Here is a 26,503-nt window from a genome sequence, read left to right as displayed (position 1 = left end):
AAACTCGAACCTCTGTAGGGAAGTAAAACTGTTATGACAGGAGCCAGAAGTGTCGTTGGCGCATGCGTTAGCAGGTTAAGCTAGCCATTTGTCTCCCAGGTTTAAACTGTCGTATGATCAACACCCTGAGATGTAGCGTTCCCCCCTGGTTTCTTGTGTTACATTAGACATACACAGTGAATTAGAAACCTTTGTGTACTGGCGAACATTTACTGGACGCGAGAAAACACAGCGGAGCGAAGATTTACGTTTTAATCTGTGGGGAAACCATTTTATGATTGTCAATGCAATTGACCCATAAGGATATTGTCGTCTCGCTAGCTTAACTGAGCTAGCTAAACGATACTGTCCGTGTCGTGGATGGGTTCACGGTACAAATTAGTCGAATAACAGACGGTGACCGGTGCTTAGCGAGCAACATGGATACTGCTGAAGAAGGTAAATAAAAAAAAAAATGCCTCTAGTAGCTTCTTTCTCATCAATAGCTAGCATTAGCTTCACAAGTGCATCGCCTCGCCGACCGCTGAGCTGGCCTGCTAATGGTTAAACTTAGCTGGCTGGATGTAGCCAGCTAAGACGGGAGAAAACGGTGTTTTAAAGCACACGATGTTAGCATGTGGGGATAGTGCAATAAGTAGCGAGGAGCGTAGAAAGGACCAGAATTTACCAGTGATGTCATCAGTTTCCTGCTGTGTGCTCTGTTTACATAAGCCACGCTGCTGGTGCAAATATTTTTCTAAATGTTGCTTTTAACTAAATATCCTCTATTACTGTGCATATATTTGTATATATGACACCACATACACACCCTGTGACACTTGCTCTCGCGTCTGTTTTGCTAACCCTTTGCGAAGAGGATCAGACATTCATTAAAATTGTTGTGTGTTTTTGTTTGTGTGTAGCGGATATTTGTCGCGTGTGCCGCTCTGAGGGGACCCCAGACAAACCCCTGTACCACCCTTGTGTCTGCACTGGCAGTATCAAGTTCATCCACCAGGAATGGTAAGTGTGTTAGGCTGTCTCTTCCTCTTTCTGTCAGCTTTCATTGTGACCTTGTGAAGAAGTAGTTCTCAGATCCTCCCAAGGAAAACTTTCTCTTTTTTTATGTTAAACATTTAAAAGAAAAAAAAATCATACAAACAGCACGGTAACCATGGTGTAACTAATTAGATTCAGAATGTTCACAGATGCTGCCTTAGTTACTGCAAGACAGTCATTTATTCTTACTTTTCCCATAACTTCCCTAGCCAAGGATGTCAAACATAAGGCCCGGGCCCCAGAATTGACCTGGCAAAGACTCTAATCCGGCCCACTAAAAGGCTTTGGAAACTGTGATTGAGTGCATAACTAGGAATTACTGTTGGATTGCCCTTCTTTTCTTCATATAAAGACTTCTCAGGGTTTGAACGTGTACCTAAATATTTCACATTAATAGAAAGGGGAGTTTCGCTGGTCTGGCCCACTTAAGATTAAAGTGCACTGTATGTGGCCCATGGTGTAAAATGATTTTGACATCTTGGTTTTAAGCTAGGAAGTCTGCTGACTCACAACGTAAACAAGCGGTTGTGAAAGCTTCATTCAACCCATGTTGCTAAATCGATGTATTGCACATGATATAGCATTGTTCTTTCATCATTTTGTTCTTGTGTCAATATTAAATAGTTTTCAAAAGGCAGTTTTGTAATCAGATCATTCCAATATGGTGCGCACATTTGCCCTTGATTTGAAAATCAAAGTAATCTAGAAAATGAAATTTCCTTCCTTAGTTTAGGTTGTGTTTCTTGAGAACTTCCTGAAGCACAGGTTAGGCCCTCTCTGTAGTGGTAACAATATTGTATGGCAGTATACCATATTACAGGTCTTAGGTGAGAAATTTGCATTGTGAAAATTAAAGATGAAGGTATTTTGAAGTTTGTGAGTGTGTAGAAGAGCAAAGCAAAGACCAGACCTGGATTGTTTTGCGTTTTTTGAAAGGTTTGCTTAGATAATGTTATTCTTAATGTTGTTGTACTGTAGGAATCGACTGATGGTAACTCCCTTTCATGACCCATATGCATAGTAATAATAATGCTACATTTCAGTGTCCCAGTAAGCTGGAATGGTGTTATTATAGACAACATACTATACTATACAAACACAGATTGTTGTTAATTAGTGTGGATTTTACAATGAAATATTTTTATTACCCCACAGCTGTAAAAGACTGATATTGTCAGTCTGATACTGAAGTATATTAATACTGGGTATTGTTACTGTAAAAGCGCTTGAAATTGATACCTTGGATTTATTTACTAAAAAAAATGGAAGATTTCAGCCACAAGGTCTAATAGGGCTGTGCGAAATGACCAAAATCTCATATCCCGATATAAGACATCTATCGCCCCGATAACGATATAAATCACAAAAATTTACCATTTTCTCTAAATTCTGTGAATTTCGGGGAGCTCCACAGCTCGAAGTGTTTCCAGCTGGGCGTCGTGTATCTGGAGTCGAGTGTTTTAACCGATGCATGAAACTATACATTTGTAGACATAAGTTGTAACGGTCGCCGTTTTCTTTGTGAGTATTTATTACACGACGTGCTGCGGGGAAAAGCCTGTTCTAACGTTTGAGTCTTAAGGTTTATTTTTTAGCACCTGGCGGCTCTTTGTTGCTTTTCATCCGTAAATACTCTGCATACTCTTTCACGTGATTCAGTTTATTTTGAAAAGTCTCAACGGGATCTTGAGCTTTATTGTAAAACGTTTATATGGAAAATAAACAAGCGGACACATTGATGTTTTACTGTCGTTGTTGCTAACGACAACGCATAAAAACAGTCGCTTGTCCGTCCATCGTGTGGTTATATTAAATATAAGAGAAAGAGAGAGCTTTAAGACATTAATATAGCCACTACAGTGACCATCAAAACGATGAAAAAATATTGCCGTAAACAGTTTATTTTACGACACCACGAAACAAACGATAGCGTAAAATGAAACGATAGATGGTTTTATATCGTCATCCCATATATATCATTATGTCGAACAGCCCTAAAGTCTAAGGTCAAATTTTTCTGAAAATCTTGTGAATGCAATAACTCAAGAACAAAGTAACATTCAAAGTGATTTTATATTTGCATCTACTAAAAATCCTGGTTGAGTTTAAATCTAGTTGACCATGATCTCAAGCTGAGAGTAAGTTTTCTGAAAATCTTGTGCATGTCATAACTTGAGACCAAAGCAATGTAGGGTTTTGAAATTTATACCAGGTGTGTCTATAAGGAGTCTGAGAGGTAGCAAGTCTCACAGTGACGGATTCAGTAGTCCCAGCTGCGCTTACATTTTCATTGCATCATATTGGTGGCAGTGTTACTACTATTGTAGCCATGGCAGTGGTATCATGAAAAGGTTATGTTGGGTCAACACTTCAGACCTTTGGAAGTGTCTGGACTTGGACTGTTCTTTAAATCTGCACCGTTGCAATCCTTTCTATTGGCAATTGAATTTATCTAACTTAATCCAAATATCTCAAACTGACCAAATCTGAAGACACCAATTAAAAAAATGATTTTTTTTTAATGGATTATTTCAGGCTTAAAATGTCTTAAATGGGATTTGAAAGGACTTCCTAAAAAATCATGCCACTTTTTGGAACCAAAAATTGGCATGATTTACACTAGGCATTTCAGGCCCTGAAGGTTAAATAATACACATTCTCACAGTGGGAAAAATGTCTTATATTGGGACACACATAATACATTGGATGTAACACATGAATATGTGTATGAAGCTGTTTTTCAATCCAGTCATTATTCATGTGCTCAAAATGTGAAAATAGAGCACAAATATTACATAGTTTTCATCAGTTTTCTTCATTCTTTAAATGTCATTTTACAGTTTGGTCCAGTGGCTGAAGCACAGCAGGAAGGAGTACTGTGAATTATGCAAGCACAGATTTGCTTTCACACCAAGTAAGTCCTTGTGACATTAACAGATAATCCATTAAAATGCATTTTGTAGCCGCAAGCCTCCAATTTAGCCTTACGGAGGGGGCCATATAAATTGTTTGTTTGTTTTTCTGCATGTGATTATTCATTAGTTGGTGCTGTTTTCATTTAGTGTTACAGAATAATCTAAATAGCTGCTATCAGCGAAAAAAAGAAAATGACCAAGCACAAAAGATAATTTGACTCTGGTTCACTCTTTCCCATCTGTCCTCTTCAGTCTACTCCCCAGACATGCCCTCACGTCTGCCCATCCAGGACATTTGTGCCGGCCTTCTTACCAGTGTGGGCACTGCCATTCGCTACTGGTTCCATTACACACTGGTGGCCTTTGCATGGCTTGGTGTTGTTCCTCTCACTGCATGTAAGTATCCACAGACATGAATACAAGGAGAAATTATCTTTAAAACCCCTTTAAAAAGAAAAAAATTGTCTAACATGTATAAGTTATTTATGAAATCATATTTTTGTTTTAGCTTTTAGAAGTACTGTTATTTTAGTGTTGATGACCAACTTATTTAATAGATTTGGGAGCAAATATTCTTTATAGGGTGACCCTCTAAATGTTTTTCCTCATCTGCTGTATGTGGAAATGTCTGTGCACTTACACGCATTTACAAATTTCCCCTTTCTGGGGTGTTAAATACAGTCAAAGTAACATATAAGGTGTTCATGTTAGCTAATGTTAAAGAGCATTATAGGTTTAGTGTCACTACATACATAACAAGAAAGTGTGTTCTTTGTTCCAAAACATGTAAATCCCTCTCAGTACTTAATGTAAAAATGTAAGCCTGAACTATACAAATTTTCATACAATAGAAACGGGTAGATTTTAAATATGTTTTTTTTCCCCAGGTCGCATCTATAAGTGTCTTTTTACCGGCTCTGTGAGCTCTCTTTTGACACTGCCGCTGGACATGCTCTCTACGTGAGTGATAATGCTTTTTTTTATCATCAACTGTAGCACAAAATATGCAAAACCTGATAGAGATCAAGATTGTTAGCTTGTTTATTTTCTTTACTGGACAGCAGATGAGTAACAGAGGATCATTTTTATTGAATATGTGCTATTGTTTTTATTCCTACAGGGAGAACCTGCTTGCAGATTGTCTACAGGGTTGCTTTGTGGTTACCTGCACCCTATGTGCATTTATTAGTCTGGTATGGCTCAGAGAACAGATAGTCCACGGTGGAGCCCCCCAGTGGTTAGAACAGCACCAGCCACCACAGCCCAATGCTGCCGGACAAGCCAATGAGGTACTTTGCTGGACTGATTACTAAATTAGATTCTTAACTGGATGGTATAATTGTGTTTCATTGAGGTTTAAAATGACACAGTAAAAAAATCTGATTTATGTAATTCACTTAACTGCAAATTAAAAACATGAGCTATTTAAATGCTAACCAGAATAACATGCTGCATGCACCTTACACATTTATGACAATGTGTGTAATTACCATACCACATCCTGCTGTAGCAACTGAATCTTCTGCTAATTATCCAACTCATAATCAACTTAAATTATAGTGGTGGGACAGTTCATTGAAAGTAAATAGAAGCAAATGAGTAAATGTTTTTACTGTGTTTGGATGGGTTTTTTTAAACCCCCAGCTGTAAAAGGTTGATGGGATATTGTCGTCACCCTGTTGTCACATGTGGGTGAGTGTTTTGGAAACCCAAGTTTGTGATTACAATAAGTTGAGTACTAGATGACATAGGATTTGGAAATTCATATCATAAGTGCAGCTACTAAAAATCTCAACCTCAACATCAGGGGTCAAGTTTTAAAAAACATTTGTGAATCCAATAACTGGACAAGAAAGTGAACTAGCATTTTCAAATACCCTATCTTAGATGCATCCACTAAAAACCTCAGGATGAATTTGACTCCTGGGCCCTATTTCAGGAAGCCGGTTTAGTGCAAACTCTGAGTAAGTATACCCTGAGTTAACGAAAACTCTGGGTTTTCGGTTTCACAAAGCGAGTTTAGATTAATTCTGAGTGAGTTACTATGACGACACACTCCGTGAAGCTAACCTGCCCCCTAGCAGGTTTACTTCAACTAACCCTGACGTTCTCCGCCTCTTTGTCGGAAACCTGACTGTAGGAAGTGTCAGACATGGCGTGTCCCTTCCTTGAAGAGCCAGTAGATGTTGAAGCCCAAATTCTCCGCAGAGCTCTCCGCCGGGAGAGAGTGATCAGAGCGCGTTTGGACATTTTATAATTTCCTGATGATTTCCTGTGTGAACGTTACCGTTTTTCAGCACAATCTATAATTTATTTGAATAACATCCTCAGGCCTAATATTGCTCATGTGACACATCGCGGACATCCTCTCAGTTCTGTACATATTATTTGTATTGCACTTCGGTTTTTTGCAAACGGGAGCTTTCTGTATAATATTGGTGACGCTGAGCACGTTTCCAAGGCTACCGTCTGTCGGGCAGTCAGGAATGTTACAGTTGCACTGAAACGTCTCCTGCACTCGTTTGTGGTGTTCCCCGGTCACAGACCCACAAGATTTATCAAAGAGGGATGCCACAAAATTGCAGGTATCAGGATGAACGAAACTTAATTCATGATGTGGTGATACTTGAACTACTACTTAAATGTTACATTTATTTTCACGGTTCCCAGGCGTGATTGGCTGTACAGATGGCACTCACATTCCAATCATTGCTCCTTCAGTAAATGAAGGAGACTATGTGAACAGGAAGTCTTTCCACAGCATTAATGTACAGGTACATAGTTCCCTGTAGCATTTCAAACTAACAAATTATTTCATTATAGTAATGGATGCTAATTTGTGTTCTCTGCACTGTGAAGATCATATGTGATGCTGCCAACATTATCACAAATGTGGAAGCCAACTGCTCAGCCTCTGTGAGTGGTGGTGGTGGAGGACCCCCACCTGTTTTTCAGGCCTCCGCTTTTTTTTCTGTTGGCTATAACGGGTCACATTTGAGCATACAGAGTAAGCAAATATGTACTTGTAATGTGCTCAGATAATTTCAATAAGTGCTTACAGAAAGAAAATTAATGTAGCCTCTAACTGCAATTGATTTACATCGGACAAACAGACCGAGCACTATGGCTCATAATACAATTACACCTTACCTGTTTGGACTATATTTTTATATTTCATTTTTACTTGCTGCCAGGAACGTTTGGGGCCTGTTGGGTTGCACCTGCGCTCACATCACGTCACAAAATAAAATGTATAAAATACAAAATAAAATAAAATATAATAAAATAACGTGTTAAATGGGTGGAAATCCCTAGATCAACGTTTAAATTAACACTCACGCATTGACTCTGTCGGCTATGTTTTGCCATGCATGCTCCCTTTCTTTTGCAGCTGAGGCTGTGTTACTTTTTTCCCGCAAAATTAGCATGTTATCGGCATATACTGCCATCAGAATTTCGGCCTCAAGCGCTGTAAAATACATTGACCGCGCCTTCTTTCCCTCCGTCTCCATGGTGACTCGCTTAATCTGTGCTCCACTAATCAGGGCTTTATGTATCCTCGTGCGCACGCTTAACTTGGGGTTAAAGCAACTCCGCGTTGACTGAACTAATTGTTATCAGCCTTTCTGAAACCGAATATTCCGAGTTGGACAGTTCGGGGTTACTCAACCCTGAGTATCGTTTTTCACTCTGAGTTTTCTAAACCGGCTTCCTGAAATAGGGCCCAGGTGTCAAGGTCAAGTTATCTGAATATCCTGGTAATGCAGCAGGTTGAGAACAAGGAGACGTAGGATTTTGAAATTCAAACCATAGGTGCAAATATCAACATCTCAAAAAAAGTTCAAGTCCGGTGACCTTGAACTCAAGGTCAGAGGTTGAGAATCACCTAGAATTGTCAAATTTATATGATGGGTACATTTACTAGTAGGTGGAGGGGTGGCACTGGCAGCTGCTAGTATTTTTATTTTCCTTCAGTTACACACATTGTGGTTGATTGTGTTATAGATAATTAATATACTAGACAACATATCGTGATTTCATTACATGATAAGTTACTCTGTTTTTTGAAGTTATGCCCCTTGTTCCCTCTCCCCCAGGCACAAGCTGCAGGTCAGGCAGCAGCTGGTGATCCCCCTGCGGCCCAGCCAGCACCTGCTGATCCTCTAGCCCAGAATGAGGCAGAGCCCGAGCCTCCTGACGTCCCCCAAGAGCAAGGCGATGATCCAGAGCTGGAAGAGGAGGCAGCAGCTGCTGAAGATGCAGACCCCAACAATGGTGCACAAGGTGGGACTTTATTATTTCTTTACTTAACTTAAGATGTATGCATTTTTTTCAGCTAATTAAAATTATATATTGCAAAAAGTGATTCTTTGTTAAGGTAGATTTCACTGTCAGATACATCAGTTCTTAAGTTGTAAAGTTTCATGAATGCAAAATACAAATAATTTCAAAAATGAAAATAGAAATCCTCTCCGACAGCCCGACAACCAAAAGCATGTTTAGTAATGGAGTAAGAGGTTTTTGCATTTTTCAAACAGCAGGTTTATGGAAATGCCACGAAACAAACCCAAGAGCAGGAGCACTGCCATTACAGCATACAAATGGGTCCCAAAGTGGCCTCATTTGTTTGCCGGTTTGCCAAAGCATCACAGTTGATTTGGGAACAATATAACACTATGTCAAATTTTTGCCCCATAGCCTTGAAATCACACTCATTTGTTCAGCTTTGTTAATGGACTGATTTTTGCATCAAGCTAAGAAGAAATGCTGAAAATAAATTGCTATTGTATTATACATTACTCTAGCTGTTGGCTGTCACTACAGCTAAATAAATTGCACAGAAAAAGCCTGGCAGTTGCACAATGTTCATGTCAAACTAACAGATTTTCCCAGAGCAACATCAATAATGTAACAATAACTGTTTCAGCAGAGCGGGGAAAACATTGCTTTTCGTTTACTATTTGCAACAAAAGCAGGACAACAAGAAAAAATGTACCACCGCAGAATGATTTGCCTGAGTTAACACATGATTTTGTTATTCTGTGACTATGTCTGACATGTAGGGAGATAAACTGATTGTTTTTATATCGATTATGTTTCAAGTTGGTGACTGTTTTTTATTAGTCTACAAGGCGTTTTTTGTCTTTATCTGTCTGTGTAGATGACATGAATTGGAATGCTTTGGAGTGGGACAGAGCAGCAGAGGAGCTCACCTGGGAAAGGGTAACTGCTGCATAACATTCACAATCTCCAGGCACCTATTTATTAGTATGTAGCTGTTGTCTTCTCTCTTTTCATATTTATACACAAACTATTTCAATTTTCCAAACAGATGCTTGGCCTGGATGGTTCACTGGTATTTTTGGTAAGTCCTAATCTAAATAGATTTCTCTAAATAAATCTTACCTTCTGAAACTCAAGTAAAGATCGGTGTCTTTGTCTTGTAGGAGCACGTGTTTTGGGTGGTGTCTCTCAACACACTGTTCATCCTGGTCTTTGGTGAGTAAACTGAAACAATGATGCAGCATAACCATGATCATAATAGTCCTTTTTCTGACATCAAAATGAATCCACCGTATAACTAATACAGTAATAAAGATGTCTTCTTTTTTCCCTTTCATTTAGCATTTTGTCCGTATCACATCGGCCACTTCTCTGTTGTTGGTCTTGGCTTCGAAGAATATGTGAGAAAATGCTTCAGTCACTTTATAATACAATTGCATGTCCCTTGATAATATCTTTAATTTTCTGATTACAACTTTGTTTTGGGGTTTTTTTTTAGGTCCAGGCTTCTCATTTTGAGGGCTTAATCACAACAATCGTTGGCTACATACTGCTAGCAATGACTCTCATCCTGTGTCATGTATCCTTCCATTGAAGTTCATTAAAAGCCCTGATGATGCCTAATCCAAACCTAATCTATCAGTCTGGTGCATGCAGGCTGTAAAATAAAAAAAAATAAAAGTATGAGAAAGGGAACATGAGGTAATTCAGGTCTGTGCAAATAAGAATATATGTGCAGTATTGATCCTTAATGGCCGTTTTAGGGACTGGCTGCTCTGGTCAGTTTCCAGCGCTCCCGGCGTCTCCTTGGAGTCTGCTACATTGTTGTCAAGGTAACATTGACTGCATTTTTTTTTCTTTGTGTTAGTCATGTTGATACTGGCGTTTTCACTCTCTTAGTATCTAAGATTTTGTTTGCAATCATACAATAAAGATAGCTCTAGCCATTGAATAGGTCCCTGGATTGTTATAATATACAAGTACAGAACTTCTGTGTTAAGTATTTCATGTATCACTACTTGTCACAGAGGTTTTTAGTCTTTTTTGTGTTTACATTTAATGTTAACTGATACTGACAGCAGCCTTTTCTATCCTCACAGGTCTCTCTGCTGGTTGTTGTGGAGATAGGTGTTTTTCCATTGATCTGCGGATGGTGGCTTGACATCTGCTCTTTAGTAAGGGACAAATTCTTTTCATCACGTTTTCACTACATCTCTGTTGCTCTTGGACTTTTTGTTTTAATTAAACTGATTGAGTATTTTAGCCTGGGGGTCCATACTCTAATTAACGTACTTGGCAGATGTGATCGTTAAGTCTGATGTTTTATAGGGATAAATGCGCAAGTTTTCTTCTATCTAAAAGCGTTTTCCGAGCACCAGTGACTGAATATCTCTTGTTCCCTGTGAAATTTCAGTGAATACTCCTATTTTATTCCATTTTCATACATTTTGCCAAATGAGAGGGATGGCTAATACCCCGCAGAGGCTCTGTCACAACACCTTTAAAGTGGCTTTCAGCAGGCCTGCTCAGCACACAGGCAAAGCCAGATGCTTTAGCTCACCCAGTTCATACATTCATCAGTGCACACAAAAACAGAGAACAGACTGGTTTGGAGGACTGGGGAGTGAGAGAGTACCAAACGCCTCTATGCTGTGGCTGTCACTCTCTTTGTTTGTCAGAGAGTTTGTTTGTGCTAACACTTACTAGAACAAAGTCTCTCTCTACCACAACATTGGCTTGCATAGTACTTATCCAAATCATAACACGGCAGTTAATATATATATATATATTTTTTTTTTCCTGATCCTGTTTTCCAAAGCCAAACAACCTTCCTCACAACAGGTGGTGCAGCTTACACAGCAGAAGGGAACCGTGTCTCATCTGCTCTGCAGCTGTTCGCCTGTGAAACAAATTAATTGACCCTGAAAATGGCCAGTGTGGTGTAAGCAGCTCTTATCGCTTTGCAGTCAAAAGCAGAAAGTTTCACATTTTGTATTTACAAGCGAATTTGGTTTCCGTTTCAATGCAGTTTATCTGCAGTGTATATATCTACATCTAAACTATTTGTCCTATGTTAGCCTAAAACGTAAACATTATGGTTCAGTGCAAACATGCAAAAAAATCTTTCTTAGCTTTATATAGCAGAGGGTGAATCCTTTAAAGTATTTACATTTAGAAAAACATGAAGTTTAGAGCAGCTTTTGAGCAAAAACAGGTGATCAAAGCATCATCTTAGACCCTGCTTTTATTTGATTCATCCTGCAGGAGATGTTTGATGCCTCGCTGAAAGACAGAGAAATGAGCTTCAAATCAGCACCTGGTACTACCATGTTCCTGCACTGGCTGGTGGGAATGGTCTATGTCTTCTACTTTGCATCTTTCATCCTCCTGCTGAGAGAGGTAAGAAAAACAGACTCTCAAATGCATTCAGTTAGGGAAACAAGGACTGTGAGTGCTTCAGGTTAATTTTTCAGATGATAGTAAAGAGGAAAAAAGTCTTCGGCGCTCTAAATCATTCCACCTTCTGCCTCCATTAGGTGCTGAGACCTGGAGTGCTCTGGTTTCTGAGGAACCTCAATGATCCAGATTTTAACCCAGTGCAGGAGATGATTCACTTGCCCATCTACAGACACCTGCGGAGGTTCATCCTGTCTGTGGTTGTGTTCGGCTCAATTGTCTTGCTCATGCTGTGGCTTCCCATCAAGCTCATTAAACTATTGCTGCCCACCTTCCTTCCCTACAATGTCATGCTCTATAGGTAAGCAGCATACATAACAAAGATATAGTTTACTTATTAATAAACTGTGTGAAACCTGCTGGCCTGAAATGATCTGAGAAACCACTTCCTGTTCATACCAAAGTGGAAGTATCACCACATGTGAAAAAGCAAGATTTGCAGTTACAAATCCACTTGAGTTTATGCTGTTTGACACTTAAAGTAATAGAAAATGTTTAGTCTGGTGTTTGTTAGATAAATGTCTGTGTCTTTGTCACTTCTTTCCTCTCAGTGACGCTCCTGTCAGTGAGCTGTCTTTGGAGCTGTTACTGCTTCAGGTTGTGCTTCCAGCTCTACTGGAGCAGGGACACACTCGCCAGTGGCTCAAAGGCCTGGTCAGAGCCTGGACAGTCAGCGCAGGATATTTACTGTAAGCCAAGTTTGAATACACACCCAAGGCAATGATATTTCCTGACCGTCTGTAACTGTGTCACCACTTTGTGTTGTCTCCAGAGACCTCCACTCCTACCTCCTTGGCGAACAAGAGGACAATGAAGCCAACCAGCCCGTGAACAACAACAACAATAACAACCCTCCGCATGTTCATCACAACAACAATAACAACCCGGCACCAGCTGTTGGTGAAGGGTTACATGCAGCCCATCAGGCCATCCTGCAGCAAGGGGGACCAGTGGGTTTCCAGCCCTACCACCGACCTCTTCGCTTCCCTTTAAGGGTGAGAAAGGCTTTTTTCATATATGTCTTTAAGGAGTGCACTTTACAGATAGATGTGTAGGGAAGACCAGGATACTGTGGTTCTGAAACTAAACAGCTTTTAGAGATATGAATGGACAGCCATCTTTGACCATGTCTTTGAGTGTAGTCTGTAGTGCTCTAGCATGTCTTTTAGTTTCACTGACAAAGTTGACTGACGTCCAGGTTTCTTCTCATGCATGAATGTGATATAATAATTGAAGGGCTCTTTGTGACTTTCCAGTGGGTTCCCCCCCCCCCCCCAGATTTCTGATGCTTGCGCCGTTTTAGTGACCACAATAATGCAGAACTATTGCCAGCTGCCAAAGCATCTGTGTTTTTTTCCCTTGCTCTTATTTGTATCGCACACACAGACATGTTCATTTGAAATAAAGAAAAAAGGTTGTCTTTAACACTGGAACCCTGAGAGGTTGTTAGTTTTTATTCAAATTACAAGTAAGATTTGACAAAGCAAACCCCTAAACATGCAAGATGTAGTTTTACATATGATTTATATTATTTAATTAAGGGTCATAGTCCTCCACGCTTTAGAACAAAGATAGAGGCTGTTTTTACAGATAAAACAAGTCTTAAAATAAAGATGTCTCCTGTAATTTGTGGTTTCTGAGTCAAATTTTGAAATCAGCCAACGCCCTAGCAACCATTTACTGCCCATCTGAGCCTGCACAACTCTGTCATTATGATCTTCATCTTTCATGTTAAACACCCTAATCTCTGAGATCCTGTTTATACTAGCCTTAGCTTATGCAACCCGAGTCTGTAAAATAGAGCTTTGACTTTGCAGCATGTCCCATCTTGTAGCTTTTAAACTGAAATGTGTCCCCTTTTCCCCCAGATTGTGCTGCTTATAGCTTTCATGTGCATCACTCTGCTGGTGGCTAGTTTGGTGTGCTTAACCCTACCAGGTGAGATGTGGTACTTTTCATATACACAAACACATCATTTAAAAAGTACAGTTCTTTTTACGGGCAAACATAGAGTTGCTGTGGTCAATTTTGTTTCCTCACTGTTTTGTTTTGTTTGTTTGTTTTTTTACAGTATTCACTGGCCGCTGGCTGATGTCTTTCTGGACAGGAAATTCCAAAATCCACGAGCTGTACACAGCAGCATGTGGTCTGTATGTCTGCTGGCTTTCTATCCGCGGGGTCACTGTTCTGCTGGCGTGGATGCCACAGGGACGCACTGTTATTGTACACAAAGTCCAGGAGTGGACACTCATGGTGAGCATCAGTGAGCTGACTGGGTTGTTGGCAAACTTCGAAGTTGGGCAGCAGAGGGTTGTGCTAATTGGTTGCTCCCTTTCCAGCTTTGACACTGTGTTTTTGTTAAATGGATATAACTGAGAATGAGCTCTCATTAGCTGTTATCCTAAATTACCAACTTGTTCATTGAAGTAGCATTCCCAGCAGATTAACCTTTATAGTGCCGTATATGTTTCCTTATCTGCAAGTGGCATCTCCTAATGATTTTTTTTTTTCAATACCCTAATTTGCTTCTGTAGATCCTGAAGACCCTTGTTGTGGCTCTGCTGGTCGCTGGAGTCATTCCTTTGCTACTGGGCCTGCTGTTTGAATTAGTCATCGTGGCTCCGCTCAGGGTACCCTTAGACCAAACACCCCTTTTCTATCCCTGGCAGGTAAGGATTGTATGCATTTGTGTTTCTTTTCCCTAATGGGATCTTGGAGGTTACTAAATAGAGCTTAAGGAGTTCTCACACTTATGTTCATCCATTGAACTTGTCTGCAGGATTGGGCTCTCGGGGTTCTTCATGCCAAAATTATTGCTGCCATCACTCTCATGGGCCCTCAGTGGTGGCTGAAGACTGTTATTGAGCAGGTTGGTACTGGACACACCAAATATCCAACTGATACACTGTAAACATTTTTACAAACTATCAGACTCTTGACTACATAACTTTGAAAGGGTTTTATTCTGTTGACTCACAGTGTGTAGTTTGCTAGTCTGTCTTCCCTATCTCTGTCATGTCTGTTTCTTGGAGATGAATTAAATTAACTGTTTAGTACATTATAAAGTGTAAACTCTTTCTCTAGGTTTATGCAAATGGAATTCGCAACATTGATCTCCAGTTCATCATCCGTAAACTGGCAGCTCCTGTCATTTCAGTCCTGCTGTTGTCTTTATGTGTGCCATATGTGATTGCTGCCGGGGTGGTACCGGCTGTAGGTGAGTATCTCTCTGCATATGGATCTTAAGGCGTCACTTGAAGAGTTTCCTAACCAAAGTAGGACTTTCTCATTGACAATATACAGCACATTGCAGTCTTAGTGGCAAAAGAAATGGAAATTACTAACGGTTTCCTCTAGATTTAAGCTTTTTGTGAGTTCAGCAATAAACCAGAGGGGGAAAAATGTTTTAAAGGATGAAATTATAACCTCCACACTCTGTCTCACTTCCCATTATTTTCTAAAATCACAATATTTCGGTCCAACCGACCATCATCAGTTACAAAAAACGATGTGTACAGTCGTGGCCAAAAGGTTTTGTCAATGACACAAATATTAGTTTTTGCAAAGTTTGCTGCTTCAGTGTTTTTGTGACGTATTGAAGTATAATTGCAAGCACTTCATAAGTTTCAAAGGCTTTTATTGACAATTACATCACGTTTATGCAAAGAGTCAATATTTGTAGTATTGGCCCTTCTTTTTCAAGACCTCTGCAATTTGTCCTGGCGTGTTGTCAATCAACTTCTGGGCCAAGGCCGACGATGGAAACCCATTCTTTCATAATCAATGCTTGGAGTTCGTTTGTCCACTCGCCTCTTGAGGATTGACCACAAATTCTCAATTGGATTAAGGTCTGGGGAGTTTCCTGGCAATGGACCCAAAATTTCAGTGTTTTGTTCCCAGCACCATTTAGTTATCACTTTGGCCTCACTTTGTTCTTCACCAAACTGTCCTTGGATAGTTGGAAGAAATTGCTGTCGGAGGATGTTTTGGTTTGGCGAAATTGTGAGTGACCCCACTCTCTTGAATGAGAAGCAGCCCCACAGATGAATGGTCTCAGGACATGGTAGCCTCACTTTTTTCTTCTCCAGGCTTTTTTGCAGAATATCAGTCTGTCCCCCATTAGGGACAGACTGAAGCCTTAATAGCAACAACATCCTTGCCTGTGAAGCCCTTTATATGCAACACAATGATGGCTGCATGGGGTTTTTTGTTTTGTTTCTGTTTTCTTTTTTGCAGGTAACCAAGGTTAACAGGAAGAACAATGATTTCAAGCATCACCCTCCTCTTAACACATCCAGTCTGCTATTCTAACTTAATAGTCAAGACATAAAGATCTCAAGTTCTGTGCTCATCAACATTCTCACCTGAGTTAACTAGAAGATTGAAATGATCTCTGCAGGGCCTTTTATGGTAGCAATGAAATGCAGTGGAAATGTTTTTGGGGGTTAAGTTTGTTTTCATGGCAAAGAAGAACTTTTCATAACATTCAGAGTATATGGAAACTTCTGTCATAAAAACGGAAGGAGCAAACTTTGTGAAACCCATTACTTGTGTCATTCTCAAAACGTATGGCCACGACTGTACACAATCACTCACACACAATAATATGTTCTCTCCCATTCATCAAGTAGAATTCAATCATCCAATCAGGGAACACTTTACACATTTTTACACATGGATGCTATTAATTAGATAATGAAACTAATAAATACACTGCTTTTGTAATAAAAGCCTCCCCCAAAAAAGTGGCAGATTGTGACCTACCTTCTGATTTGTTTGGGCACTGAACTGGTGATAAATCTGCCACTTGGACTTGTTATTGGAGATGTACCGTCACTAGGTAATAATTCTAATATAGTTATCACCTAATTTAACATAACTGGTGTCCCCAAAATATCACATTTCTTCTCATCTTGATGGAGTTAATGATAGGAATAATGGGAACTCTTGAAAAATCATATAACTGAGTACAATTATGCTTTGTTTTTGCAGGCGTTACCCCAGAGATGGAGATTCTAATGCAGAGGAGAATCTACCCCTTCCTCTTGATGGTCGTCTCACTTATCGGCATCCTCTCCTTTCAGATCCGACAGTTTAAACGTCTTTATGAACACATCAAGAACGACAAGTACGAAACTTTCAGCACTCATCAGTCTGGAGAAAGCAGCATGTTTTTTTTGTTTTGTTTGTTTGTTTTTTTTTAATTAAGTTTGTCTTATAATGACAACCTCCCCCCCTTTTTCTTTTTCAAATGTATCATTCGGTGCATCATTATAAAAACAAACTGCAGCTTTAATATAGAAGGTTAAACACATTGTTCAGACCTTTTGCTCTAGTTGGATATTTTTGGATTATTGTTTCATATTGTGTGTGTAGCCTTCAGTTAAGTGCATAAAAATGAATAGTAATAATGCTGTAATAATCTGTCTTTGCAGATACCTGGTCGGCCAGAGGCTTGTCAACTACGAACGCAAAGCTGGCAGAGGAAGCTCAATCCCACCCTCCAACCCTGTCGTAGAATAAATATTTGTGTCACATGATGCCATGTTTGGTTTTTTTGAACCCATGACCCTGCGCACATCTCGTCCAGCCCATGGCCTGTCTATTTTTTTTTTGTTTTGTTTTTTTTGGGGGGTGGGGGGTTCAGCTCAACCCTCAGACTGTAATCCTTGAAATCACCTGTGATTATTGCTGGACTTTATGGGTGTTATTCAAATTCATTTCATCAAAGTCAGGATGGGAAAACTTAGTGTAATAACTGGACAGCTGAGTAATCCCCTCAAACAAACAGAATAGGCAGGAGCATTAAAGTTTTCATTTGAAGCCCAACATCTGTATTGAAATTCATGCCTTGCTTTATAAAGTGCTGCCTGATTTAAATGTACATGTGTAAATACTTTGGAAGGGGACTTTGTCTTAAAGGACCGATGTGGATTAATGCAATGACCATTGTACATCTTAAAAGTGTATGTATAATTTATTAAATCAGAATGACAGTTTATTTTCTGTTGCATCTTTTCTCACGGCAGATCAGTGTCTGCGATTGATTAACAAGTACATCTGGGTTTTAACAGAGGTAGAGACTTTTCTAACTTAAAGGTTAAAATAATGTATAAATTGCTTTGCTCAGACCTCAGTGATTAGATGGATTTAAAAACAAAAGCCATTGGCCCTAATCTTAAGAGTATTCATACATTTTGTTGTTATGGAGCCATAAGAGGTATGAATTTATCCCATATAACTGTGCGTATGTTTAATATGTGATTAGAGGTGGTGTGATTTTCTCATCCTTTGCTATGAGCGTGGAATTAAGTGCAATTCCAAATTTTTCCTTTAGAACACCAGGAATCTCTTCATCTTTAAGTTCTGTGATGGTTTCCACCACATGCCTGTTCTCTTCTGTTGGGAATGTGGTGGTGATCAATCTGTGGCCTATATAGGTGAGCCTCCCGCCAGGTCTCAGAACAGTGCAGAGGGACTTGCAGAAGAAGATGGAGCTGGGGGAGGTCTGGTGGTATTGGCACATCTCAGTGAAGTCCTCCTTACTCCGACGTTTAAGGGTGAACTTGTAGATCTCCTTCCAGTCTCCATCTACTCCTCTGTTTTCTTCCTCTTGCCACTCCACAAAGTGCATCTCCAGGTCCTTCCTGATCCGGTACACTCGGTGGCTCTGCTCCTGGGGGTCTTCAGTGTCCAGTGACAGCGGGACACTGAAACCGGGAACCCCGAACCCGACGTCACACAGCCATCGCCGGCCCTCAAGTTCAACCAGTAGGATGAAATGGTCGAAAGGTGGCCCGTAGCAACCCGTGAACCTGTTCTTCACCTGGCCTGAGAGTATAGTCACCTGGAATCCCAGCTCGGTCAGCAGCCAGCGAAAGAGGCTGTTGTTCTCATAGCAGAAGCCTCCTCGGCGATGGTTCACGATCTTGTCGTACAGAAGGGGGAGGTCGAGCTGGACTCGACCCCCGCTGTGCACCGTGAGGTCCTCAAACGGCACCGACAGGAGGTGGCAGGTGTGCAACGTCCGCATCACCTCCAGGCTGGGCTCCGCGGGGCCCGTAAACCCGATGCGAGCTAAATATTTCCCCAAGTCCATTTCCACGGAAGTCATTTTCGCTTCTGGTTATGGCGTTTCTATATACTTAAAGCAGGTTTATTCCCGTGTTTCACTTTGTGTTTCTGTCCGGCTGTGAGCAATATGGCGTATTCAAGGAAGTTCAAAGTACAATGCCTACTTTAAAAAAAAAAAACTTACGAAAAACTTAGTAAAATCCAACCTAAATAAAACTCACTGCTTTTTATTTCAAAATGCATTTGAAAAAAAACCCCACACCAATGGATCAGAAATGTGTTAGTGTTATGAAGCAAAGTGCGATTAAACGATTAAAAGATTTAATGTTTTTTAAAAAGTATGTCGAGTATTTAGTATTTTTTTTTTAAGAATTACGGGTAAATAAATAGTATAATTACAATTAAACCGATTTATTATTGCCAACATATTCATCTTAAGGTTTATTTTTCTATATTATTTAAAATCCATAATTCTTTATACAGAGATACATTTGGACACGTAGACAGCAGGAAATATATCAATTTAGTCTACATTACTAGGGTTTGCCGTGCTACATGTTATACAACTGTGATAACCTAGCTGGGCTTGGTGCCTTTGTTGTATTTTATGTTTTATACTGAAGCACTATACTTGGTTTCCTGGTCGTATATCATCGCTCGGCTCACCTCCCTGTTTCACATTTTTTATTATCGTGACGTCACCCGTCGACACTCCCTTCTCCACAGTAGAGGGGGAAAGATGGCGCCCACACACGTACTGAGATGCTGTCAACGGGGCTTAGCATGGATACCTGTGATTTTTATCGCGCTCGTCGTCTGCTGGTCGTACTACGCTTACGTGGTGGAGCTTTGTATATGTAAGTAGAGACCTCGCCGTCGTCTGTCGCTTCTTTCAAGGCCTTTAAAAGCCGGTGCTAACCATATTTCCTGACAACACACACAAACACAGCGGCGGCTGCTGGCCAGCAGGAAGTAAATGAACTGCAGCCCAACAAAGGTGTTGGCAAACCCGTCCAAATATAGATCCAGCTAATTTTCTGTTGGTTGCCATCGCCTGGGTTGCCATATATTCAAAAGAGGACGGTTTTAGTCAAAGAAAAACTAGCACTGTGCTGTCTTTTTTATGTTAAAGCTACCCGTCTCGTCTCTGTGGTTTTATGTGAAATTAAATGAGTGTGGATGGAGAAATAAACGGTATTTGACTGGCTGACATATAAATACCACACAACATGTCTCTTTTAGTTAAACTGGCTTAAGGCAATAGTTGCGGATTGTCTCCCCCCCCCCAAAAAAAATAAATAAATACATAAATTCATGTAAGGTTATGTCTAAGTGCTGTAATTCAGCTGTGAAAAATTCAACATGTGTATTTTTATTAGTCAGCTCCTAATACTTAATCTTTGTTAACTATTTGGAAGTGGAAAAAAGGTACACTTAACAACAGCAAGGTGGACTAATTAAATTGTCTTGACATTGTGTAGGAGATTAATGGGGCAATAGAAAAGATTGCATGGCTGCTGTGCTCCTGAGGTGTGACTATGTATTTATTTATTTTTCTTCCCGCCCCATTTTTAGGCTTTATTTATTTATTATTAGATAAACCACTAGGTGAAAGTTTCTACTGGTTTTCTTTTGGTTTTTATCAGATATGTTGGCGTAAATATGGGACCTGGTTACATGCATAGGGGAAAACTTTTTTTCTTAATTAAGGGGGCAGGGGGCTGTAGTTAATTAATTTCTGATATGGATAACTGTAAAACATGCCAACCCTTTAATTAATTCGTTACTCATGTACAGTATCAGTATTTTGAAAATTTTTGTAGAAGTGAATACAGTGTGGATAAATGATATGGTTGTTTCCACCATAATGTATAAAAGTTTATCAGTATATATAATATCTGACATATATTGTCTATGTTTTCTCTTTGCAGTCACCATCCCCAGCATAGGAGAGCAGAGTAAGTGTCCCAGGACATCAAACAATGTTTGTTTAATAAATCGTAAATGGAATTTTACTGAGCTAAGAGTTTTTTATTGGCATAATCTTACTTAAGTTTCTGGAAAAGTACTCTGTAGACTTGGCTTTTTAAAGAAAAGGCTGGCACAGAAATTGTGTTTCCTCTCAAAGTGCTGAGGTTGGCCTGCTTATAGCCCAGCAGCTCCTCCTCATCCAGCATAAACTATTAGCTTTCCTCTCTAATTAATTAACAGCGTAGGTTTTTTTTTTTTTCTCTTAGGCCATGTTTTGCGTTACAGTGGCATTTCCTTATATAACCCACATATCAGTGCGTATGTCCTTGATCCTGATGCTCAGTTTCCCCCCTCCAGTTGTCTACCTGATCTTCTTCCACCTCTCATTCGTCATGTTTGTGTGGTCTTACTGGAAGACCATCTTCACCAAGCCTGCTAACCCTTCCAAAGAGGTATAACACTAATCCAATCCTCCAAAACAAAACAAGCCTGCTCTGTCTGCCTGTGTGTAATCCCCTGCTGCAGTAAATGGCAGCTTAAAAAAGGTATTTTGCTCCCTTCCCTCCAGTTTTGCCTCCCCAAGGCTGAAAAGGAACGCTATGAGAAGGAGGAGAGGCCAGAGTCCCAGCAAGAGATCCTGTGGAGAGCTGCCAGCAGCCTCCCTCTGTACACCCGCACAGGCGCTGGCGGTACGTCTGTGTCACTGAATGTAAATGAGAATGAATCTGTTCTGTTTGGAATTGAGTTATCATGATGATTGTTGTGCTAATTTATTGCAGCGATCCGCTACTGTGACCGCTGTCAAGTTATCAAGCCAGACAGATGTCATCACTGCTCAGCATGTGACATGTAAGGGAATTTTCTTCTTTCCTTAAAATTTTTCTCTTACTCTTCAGTTTTTTAAAGTTAATCTTTTGTTTTTATTATTATTTTTTGGCAGGTGTGTGCTAAAGATGGATCATCACTGTCCCTGGTATGTAAGAGCCACATCCTGTTGGTGCATTGAGTTAGTTAACCAAGAATAAAGTGCTTTCTAGACAGAAGTTCATTTTACTTTGTTCTCACGCTTTATAACTAACATACCTTAAATTACGACACGTTGCTACACCTTTTCAGAAACTGCTTGATAATGCCATTTGTTTGGTGCTACCTCACCAGTAGCCTCCACCTTTTGCAAACTTTGATAAGGTTTCTGCACTGGAAAAGAAACTGCATCCAAATGTGGTGTTTGTGTGTCTGCAGGGTGAACAACTGTGTGGGATTCTCCAACTACAAGTTTTTCATCCTCTTCCTGGCCTACTCGCTGGTGTACTGTTTGTTCATTGCAGCCACCGTCCTGCAGTATTTCATTAAATTCTGGACAGTGAGTAACGACGCACCGACACGCTATGCCCACTCGCCCCACAGCATGGAGTGAATGTGTGACACAGATGCAGAATCGGGTGGCACGTCGTAGCCAGGATGAGCATCTCTTTGAGTTGGCTGTGCATGGCGCTGACCTCTCCTGTGCTCCGCTGTGCCGCTCCTCTGTTTTCTCTGTCCTCTCTCACCCTTCACCCTCTGACCGGCCCCCGCCCTACCCCTCTGTTTCCCCTTTCTTTTATCCCCAGTTCTCGCACACTGGCTCATTGTTCTCGGATCTTTTCTCTTTTTCTGCCTCCCTTTCCACTATCGGAGCCATCAGTCACACCACTCATGTGCCCGCAAACACCTCCTTTCTCTCTCTCTCTCGTAGCTGTTTCACTTCAATTTTCTCTCATCTCTTCCTCTTTTATCCCTTTGTTTCTTGCCAGTCCGGGCACAGTTTTCTTTCAACCCACTCTCTTTCATTCACCTCCCCCGCAGCTCCCCACTTTTCCACCCAACTTGGCCTTGACTTCTATTTGCCTCCTGATTTCTAAGTGCTCCCCCCTCCCGTCTGTTCTCTCCTGGTGTTGCTAACCACTCTTGTTTCTGTTTGTACTAAAGCTTTGCCGCAGGAAATCGGCAGAAAACTGCCCAAAGGTAACACAGCCATCCTCCGATGCCTCCCCCCTCCCCCACCGTCCTCACCGTTGTTGTTTTCGTGATGTGCATGCAAGTGAAGTGGCTCACATGAGACTTTTTTAAAAGTCATTTCTCTGCCTTTTTTTTTCTTTTTGTTTATATCAGCTCTCTGTCATTGCTCTTGCATTTCCAGAAATATCTCCGATGTGAATTTGTTATTGATGGCTGCCTGACTCTCCTCTTCTCCCGTCTCTCCCCCTAGAATGAGCTGACAGACACGCCTGCCAAATTCCACGTCTTGTTTCTTTTTTTTGTGGCCGCCATGTTCTGCATCAGTATTTTGTCCCTCTTCAGCTACCACCTTTGGCTTGTAGGGAAGAACAGGTCGACAATAGGTATCGTTTTCCTTGTATTTAATATCTAGCAGTGATTTCAAATATTCTAACAGTTTGTCAAGTTGAATGTCATTTTTTTGTCATCATTATCACTGGAATAACTTTGTTGCTAGGGACGGAGTTTTGTTCCCCTCCTTTAGTGTTTGTCTAACAGTTCTCTTTCCCTTCTGTCTGCCTCTTCTCTTTTCATTTTCCTCTTACCCTGCAGAGGCATTCAGAGCACCAGTCTTTAGGACAGGCTCTGATAAAAATGGTTTCTCTCTGGGTTTCCGAAAGAATATTGCTCAGGTCTTTGGTGACCAGAAGAAGTACTGGCTGCTGCCCGTCTTCACAAGGTAAAAAAAAAAAAAGAGAGAGAGAGAAAAACTTTCACAGAGAGAGAGACAGACATTAAAGGGAGTGTTGTGGTTTGCCGTACACAGAAAAGATTCCCGGGAGGAGACAAAACCCAAGCCTCTGAAGGTAACAAGCTAGTGGATTCCTAGCGCAGATCCCAAGCCCAGATAAATGAGTTGCATCAGAAAGGGTATCCAGTGTAAAGTGTGTGCCAAATCATGTGTACTTCCATCTGCCGTGCCGACCGCTTGAGAAATAAGGGAAATATCCAGGAGTACCTTTCAGACAGAGGAGATCTAAAGCCCCTTTTCCATTAGTACTTAATCAGATCGACTCACCACAGTGTGCCCCGATTTTCAGAGTTTTCCATTAGGTCATAGTACCAGGTACTAAAATAGTACCTGCTCAGCCGAGGTTCTAAACAAAAAGAGCAGGTACTAAAATGTGACGTTGTCAGACTGGATGCCACCGATTGGCTGGTCAATAGCGTCAAAAGATGAGTCATGAGTGTATTGTTACCAAAAACTGAAACCGACATTTTTGAAACCTGGCAAAGTTGTTGCATACTAATTAAGTCACAGGACCCTTGGCCACGTTGCTATGACAACAACCACACACATTTAGTGGTACTTGATTGTAATGGAAAAGCCAGTCTGAGTCGTGGTGAGTCGATCTGAGTAGGTACTAACGGAAAAGATGCACAACAGAACCAGGAAGACCAGGATTTCTGTGTTAAATAAACAAAACCTGAAGAATCTGGTATAATTGTTTAAATACTGAAGTAAAAGCTAAAGCTGTGATGTTATTCTTTTAAATATAAGCCTAACTTTGTTGCAGCATAGACTATATGGGTTCGAAAAGTGAATCTAGAGTGTCTTAAACCTGCATTCTTTGTAATGGGCAGCAAGGGGCAGCAACTCAAGTTGCTTGTTGTTGTTTTTTTTGTTTTTTAATAGAAGTCTGTAACAAAATGTCTAAGTGTTTTCCAGATTAAATTATGGCTACACGTGCTAATTTCAAGCCATATTTAATATAAAATAATGCTTTTTTGTATTAAATACTTTCACATTAGAGTACGAAAATAAAATAAAGCAGGCTCCACCTATCACTTGTTGCATCGGGTTTATAAAGTACAAGTGCCAGATGCTAAAGTCGAGCCTTTAAAACAGCAGTCTGCAGAACAGTTTGTAACATCATGGTGTGTCCATCTTTTATATACAGTCTGTGGCTGCAGCAGCTCCTGAGGAAGTTCAGCTTCACGGTTTTTGGGGGGTTTTCTAATCAGTTGACAGCTCTTAATCTTTAGATTCTCTGCTTGCTTACTGCAGCCAGGGAGATGGTCTGACGTTCCCCACCCGACTGGTCAACACCGACGTGGAGCAGGCCACAGTGACACTGCAGTCAGAGCCCAGTAAAAGGTGCTAAATCCCGGTGCAATAGTAGAAGCTTCTGATAGGGCTTTTATTTTGAGAAAAATGGTGCTAATGGCAGCTAATTTTTCCAGCGCTGCTGACATCACCGTGAGTCCACTCAGCGAGTCTCAGAATCGCCTCCTGAGCAACGAGCAGCATGCTAATAACATCGGAGACCATCTGGCAAATGACACCCTCAAATCAGGTGAGTCCCAGCAGGGGTGTTATTATTACATAGAAAGGCTGAGCTGTTGATGTAAATTCTATCACGTATTCTGTTCTGCTTGTCTTCACAGCTGAAAGCGAAACCATTACAATCTCAATGGAGAGCGAGTCCTAACCAGGTAATTGCAGTCAGCCACCTCTCAGCGAGTCTGTAGCTCTGGCTTAATGGTCAGTCTGACTTTTCCAGATAGAACTGCTTTATGTAAGTAATAAATATATGTATGTATATATAATTCTTTTTCTTTTTGTTCTTTCCTGCCACAGGAGAAGCACCTCAGTCATCTACTTCGATGCCTTAAGCAAAGCTAGAGTTCAGTTTCTCAGCAGTCTGCCAGCAGATGCCCATTTAAATCCATTCACAGTAACTATGGAAATGCAGTCATTATCACAGTCATGTATTCCGTGGCATTAGCATTTCCACATGCAGTGTCATGAACGCATCTCACACCTCTCTTCGTAAGACATGAGACAAGGTTGTTTGCAGTTATGCGCATAAACATACACACACATACTAACAGTATACTGTATTCATATTTCTGTTGCTTTTTTTTTTTTTAACCTCTCACAATTGAAGTATTTATTGACGAGGACCGCATTAAAGTGAATCAGTGCTACTGCTGAAAGCCTCCCAGGTCCACCAAGACTTGGAGATACAAAGCTGCAGTGAGGAGAGCCTGGAACAGCTTTTTTTGGTTTGTTTTTGGTTTTTTAGAGAGGCAGTACACGATGTGGAGATGCATCGATTTACCCTTGAGTCTCATGTTGTCTCATTTTTTTAACGAGTATACGCGTAACAATGATCGACACCTCTTGAGATGGATGCTTCCCAACAAACCTGGACTATCTTACAGAAGACTCCACCACACGGTGAATCCGTGCACAAGGAAACTCTAACCAGGTTTTGGGTAGACTTTGGGTTTTTTTTTTTTTTTAATCCATCAGAGCACAAGATGGCGCATTTGCACTTTGTAGATTATCCATCAAAGAAAAAAGTGCTGCTTTTTTTTATTTTTTAATTTAAACAAAAAAAAGTTTAAAAAAAAAGGTGTTATGGATGTTGCTCGATCATTTGATTTTTTTTCTCCTTTTTTTTTTATATAATGTATTGTGTGTGTGTGTCCGTGTGAGAAAGAGAGAGATTGTGTGTAACAGTTGAAGTGGCAGTAAGTTTTCTTCTTTCCTACTAACAGACTAAAAGAATCAGCTTTATATGTGTTTTTTTATGGCCCACTTGTGTCAAAGGAAAAAAAACAAAACCTGCTGCTTCGACTGGACGGTTTAACTTTGGAGATGAAGCTTGCTCACTATTTGTTCTTTAAGAGGCTGATCCATGATTTTTAGCCCGCAATGTGCACAGCCTGTTTTTCTACAACTCAATGCTTCAACCTTTACAAAGAACACCAACACTCTG

General features: G+C 40.5%; 3 protein-coding genes across 5 annotated transcripts; 2 read left to right on the top strand and 1 right to left on the bottom strand.

Annotated features, from left to right (window-relative positions):
* The first annotated feature begins 90 nt into the window (after positions 1-90).
* On the top strand, positions 91-17,694 carry marchf6 (E3 ubiquitin-protein ligase MARCHF6). The gene is made up of 25 exons (XM_026179674.2): positions 91-438; positions 903-1,002; positions 3,879-3,952; positions 4,206-4,349; positions 4,841-4,913; positions 5,074-5,242; positions 8,051-8,237; positions 9,115-9,176; positions 9,286-9,318; positions 9,401-9,452; positions 9,579-9,637; positions 9,736-9,816; positions 10,001-10,069; positions 10,337-10,411; positions 11,502-11,636; positions 11,774-11,994; positions 12,245-12,382; positions 12,466-12,688; positions 13,562-13,631; positions 13,765-13,946; positions 14,228-14,362; positions 14,473-14,562; positions 14,778-14,910; positions 16,686-16,821; positions 17,129-17,694. The coding sequence occupies exons 1-25, from the start codon at positions 420-422 to the stop codon at positions 17,214-17,216; spliced, it is 2,748 nt and encodes a 915-aa protein (XP_026035459.1). The 5' UTR covers positions 91-419; the 3' UTR covers positions 17,217-17,694.
* On the bottom strand, positions 17,652-18,924 carry LOC113029067 (arylamine N-acetyltransferase, pineal gland isozyme NAT-10-like). Its single transcript, XM_026179675.2, has one exon. The coding sequence runs from the start codon at positions 18,805-18,807 to the stop codon at positions 17,947-17,949; it is 861 nt and encodes a 286-aa protein (XP_026035460.1). The 5' UTR covers positions 18,808-18,924; the 3' UTR covers positions 17,652-17,946.
* Positions 18,925-19,212: 288 nt separating this feature from the next.
* On the top strand, positions 19,213-26,147 carry zdhhc20b (zDHHC palmitoyltransferase 20b). Of its 3 annotated transcripts, none has more exons than XR_013911460.1 (14): positions 19,213-19,624; positions 20,699-20,725; positions 21,096-21,190; positions 21,307-21,427; positions 21,518-21,587; positions 21,679-21,711; positions 21,981-22,101; positions 22,707-22,742; positions 22,987-23,119; positions 23,328-23,454; positions 24,784-24,873; positions 24,960-25,072; positions 25,164-25,260; positions 25,357-25,496. XR_013911460.1 is itself a non-coding variant. In XM_026180173.2 (14 exons), the coding sequence occupies exons 1-13, from the start codon at positions 19,375-19,377 to the stop codon at positions 25,205-25,207; spliced, it is 1,260 nt and encodes a 419-aa protein (XP_026035958.2). In that variant the 5' UTR covers positions 19,213-19,374; the 3' UTR covers positions 25,208-25,211; positions 25,357-26,147. The 3 variants fall into 3 exon arrangements, 2 of the variants coding, with proteins under 2 accessions (XP_026035958.2, XP_026035959.2); XM_026180173.2 differs by having other exon boundaries at positions 25,164-25,211; positions 25,357-26,147; XM_026180174.2 differs by lacking the exon at positions 22,707-22,742 and having other exon boundaries at positions 25,164-25,211; positions 25,357-26,147.
* The last annotated feature ends 356 nt before the right edge of the window (positions 26,148-26,503 follow it).

This window comes from Astatotilapia calliptera, chromosome 9, assembly GCF_964374335.1.
Source record: "Astatotilapia calliptera chromosome 9, fAstCal68.1, whole genome shotgun sequence".
In the NCBI taxonomy this organism is placed as follows: Eukaryota; Metazoa; Chordata; class Actinopteri; order Cichliformes; family Cichlidae; genus Astatotilapia; species Astatotilapia calliptera.
The sequence above is the reverse complement of the archived record's forward strand: the minus strand, read 5'-3'. Positions and strand labels throughout refer to the sequence as shown.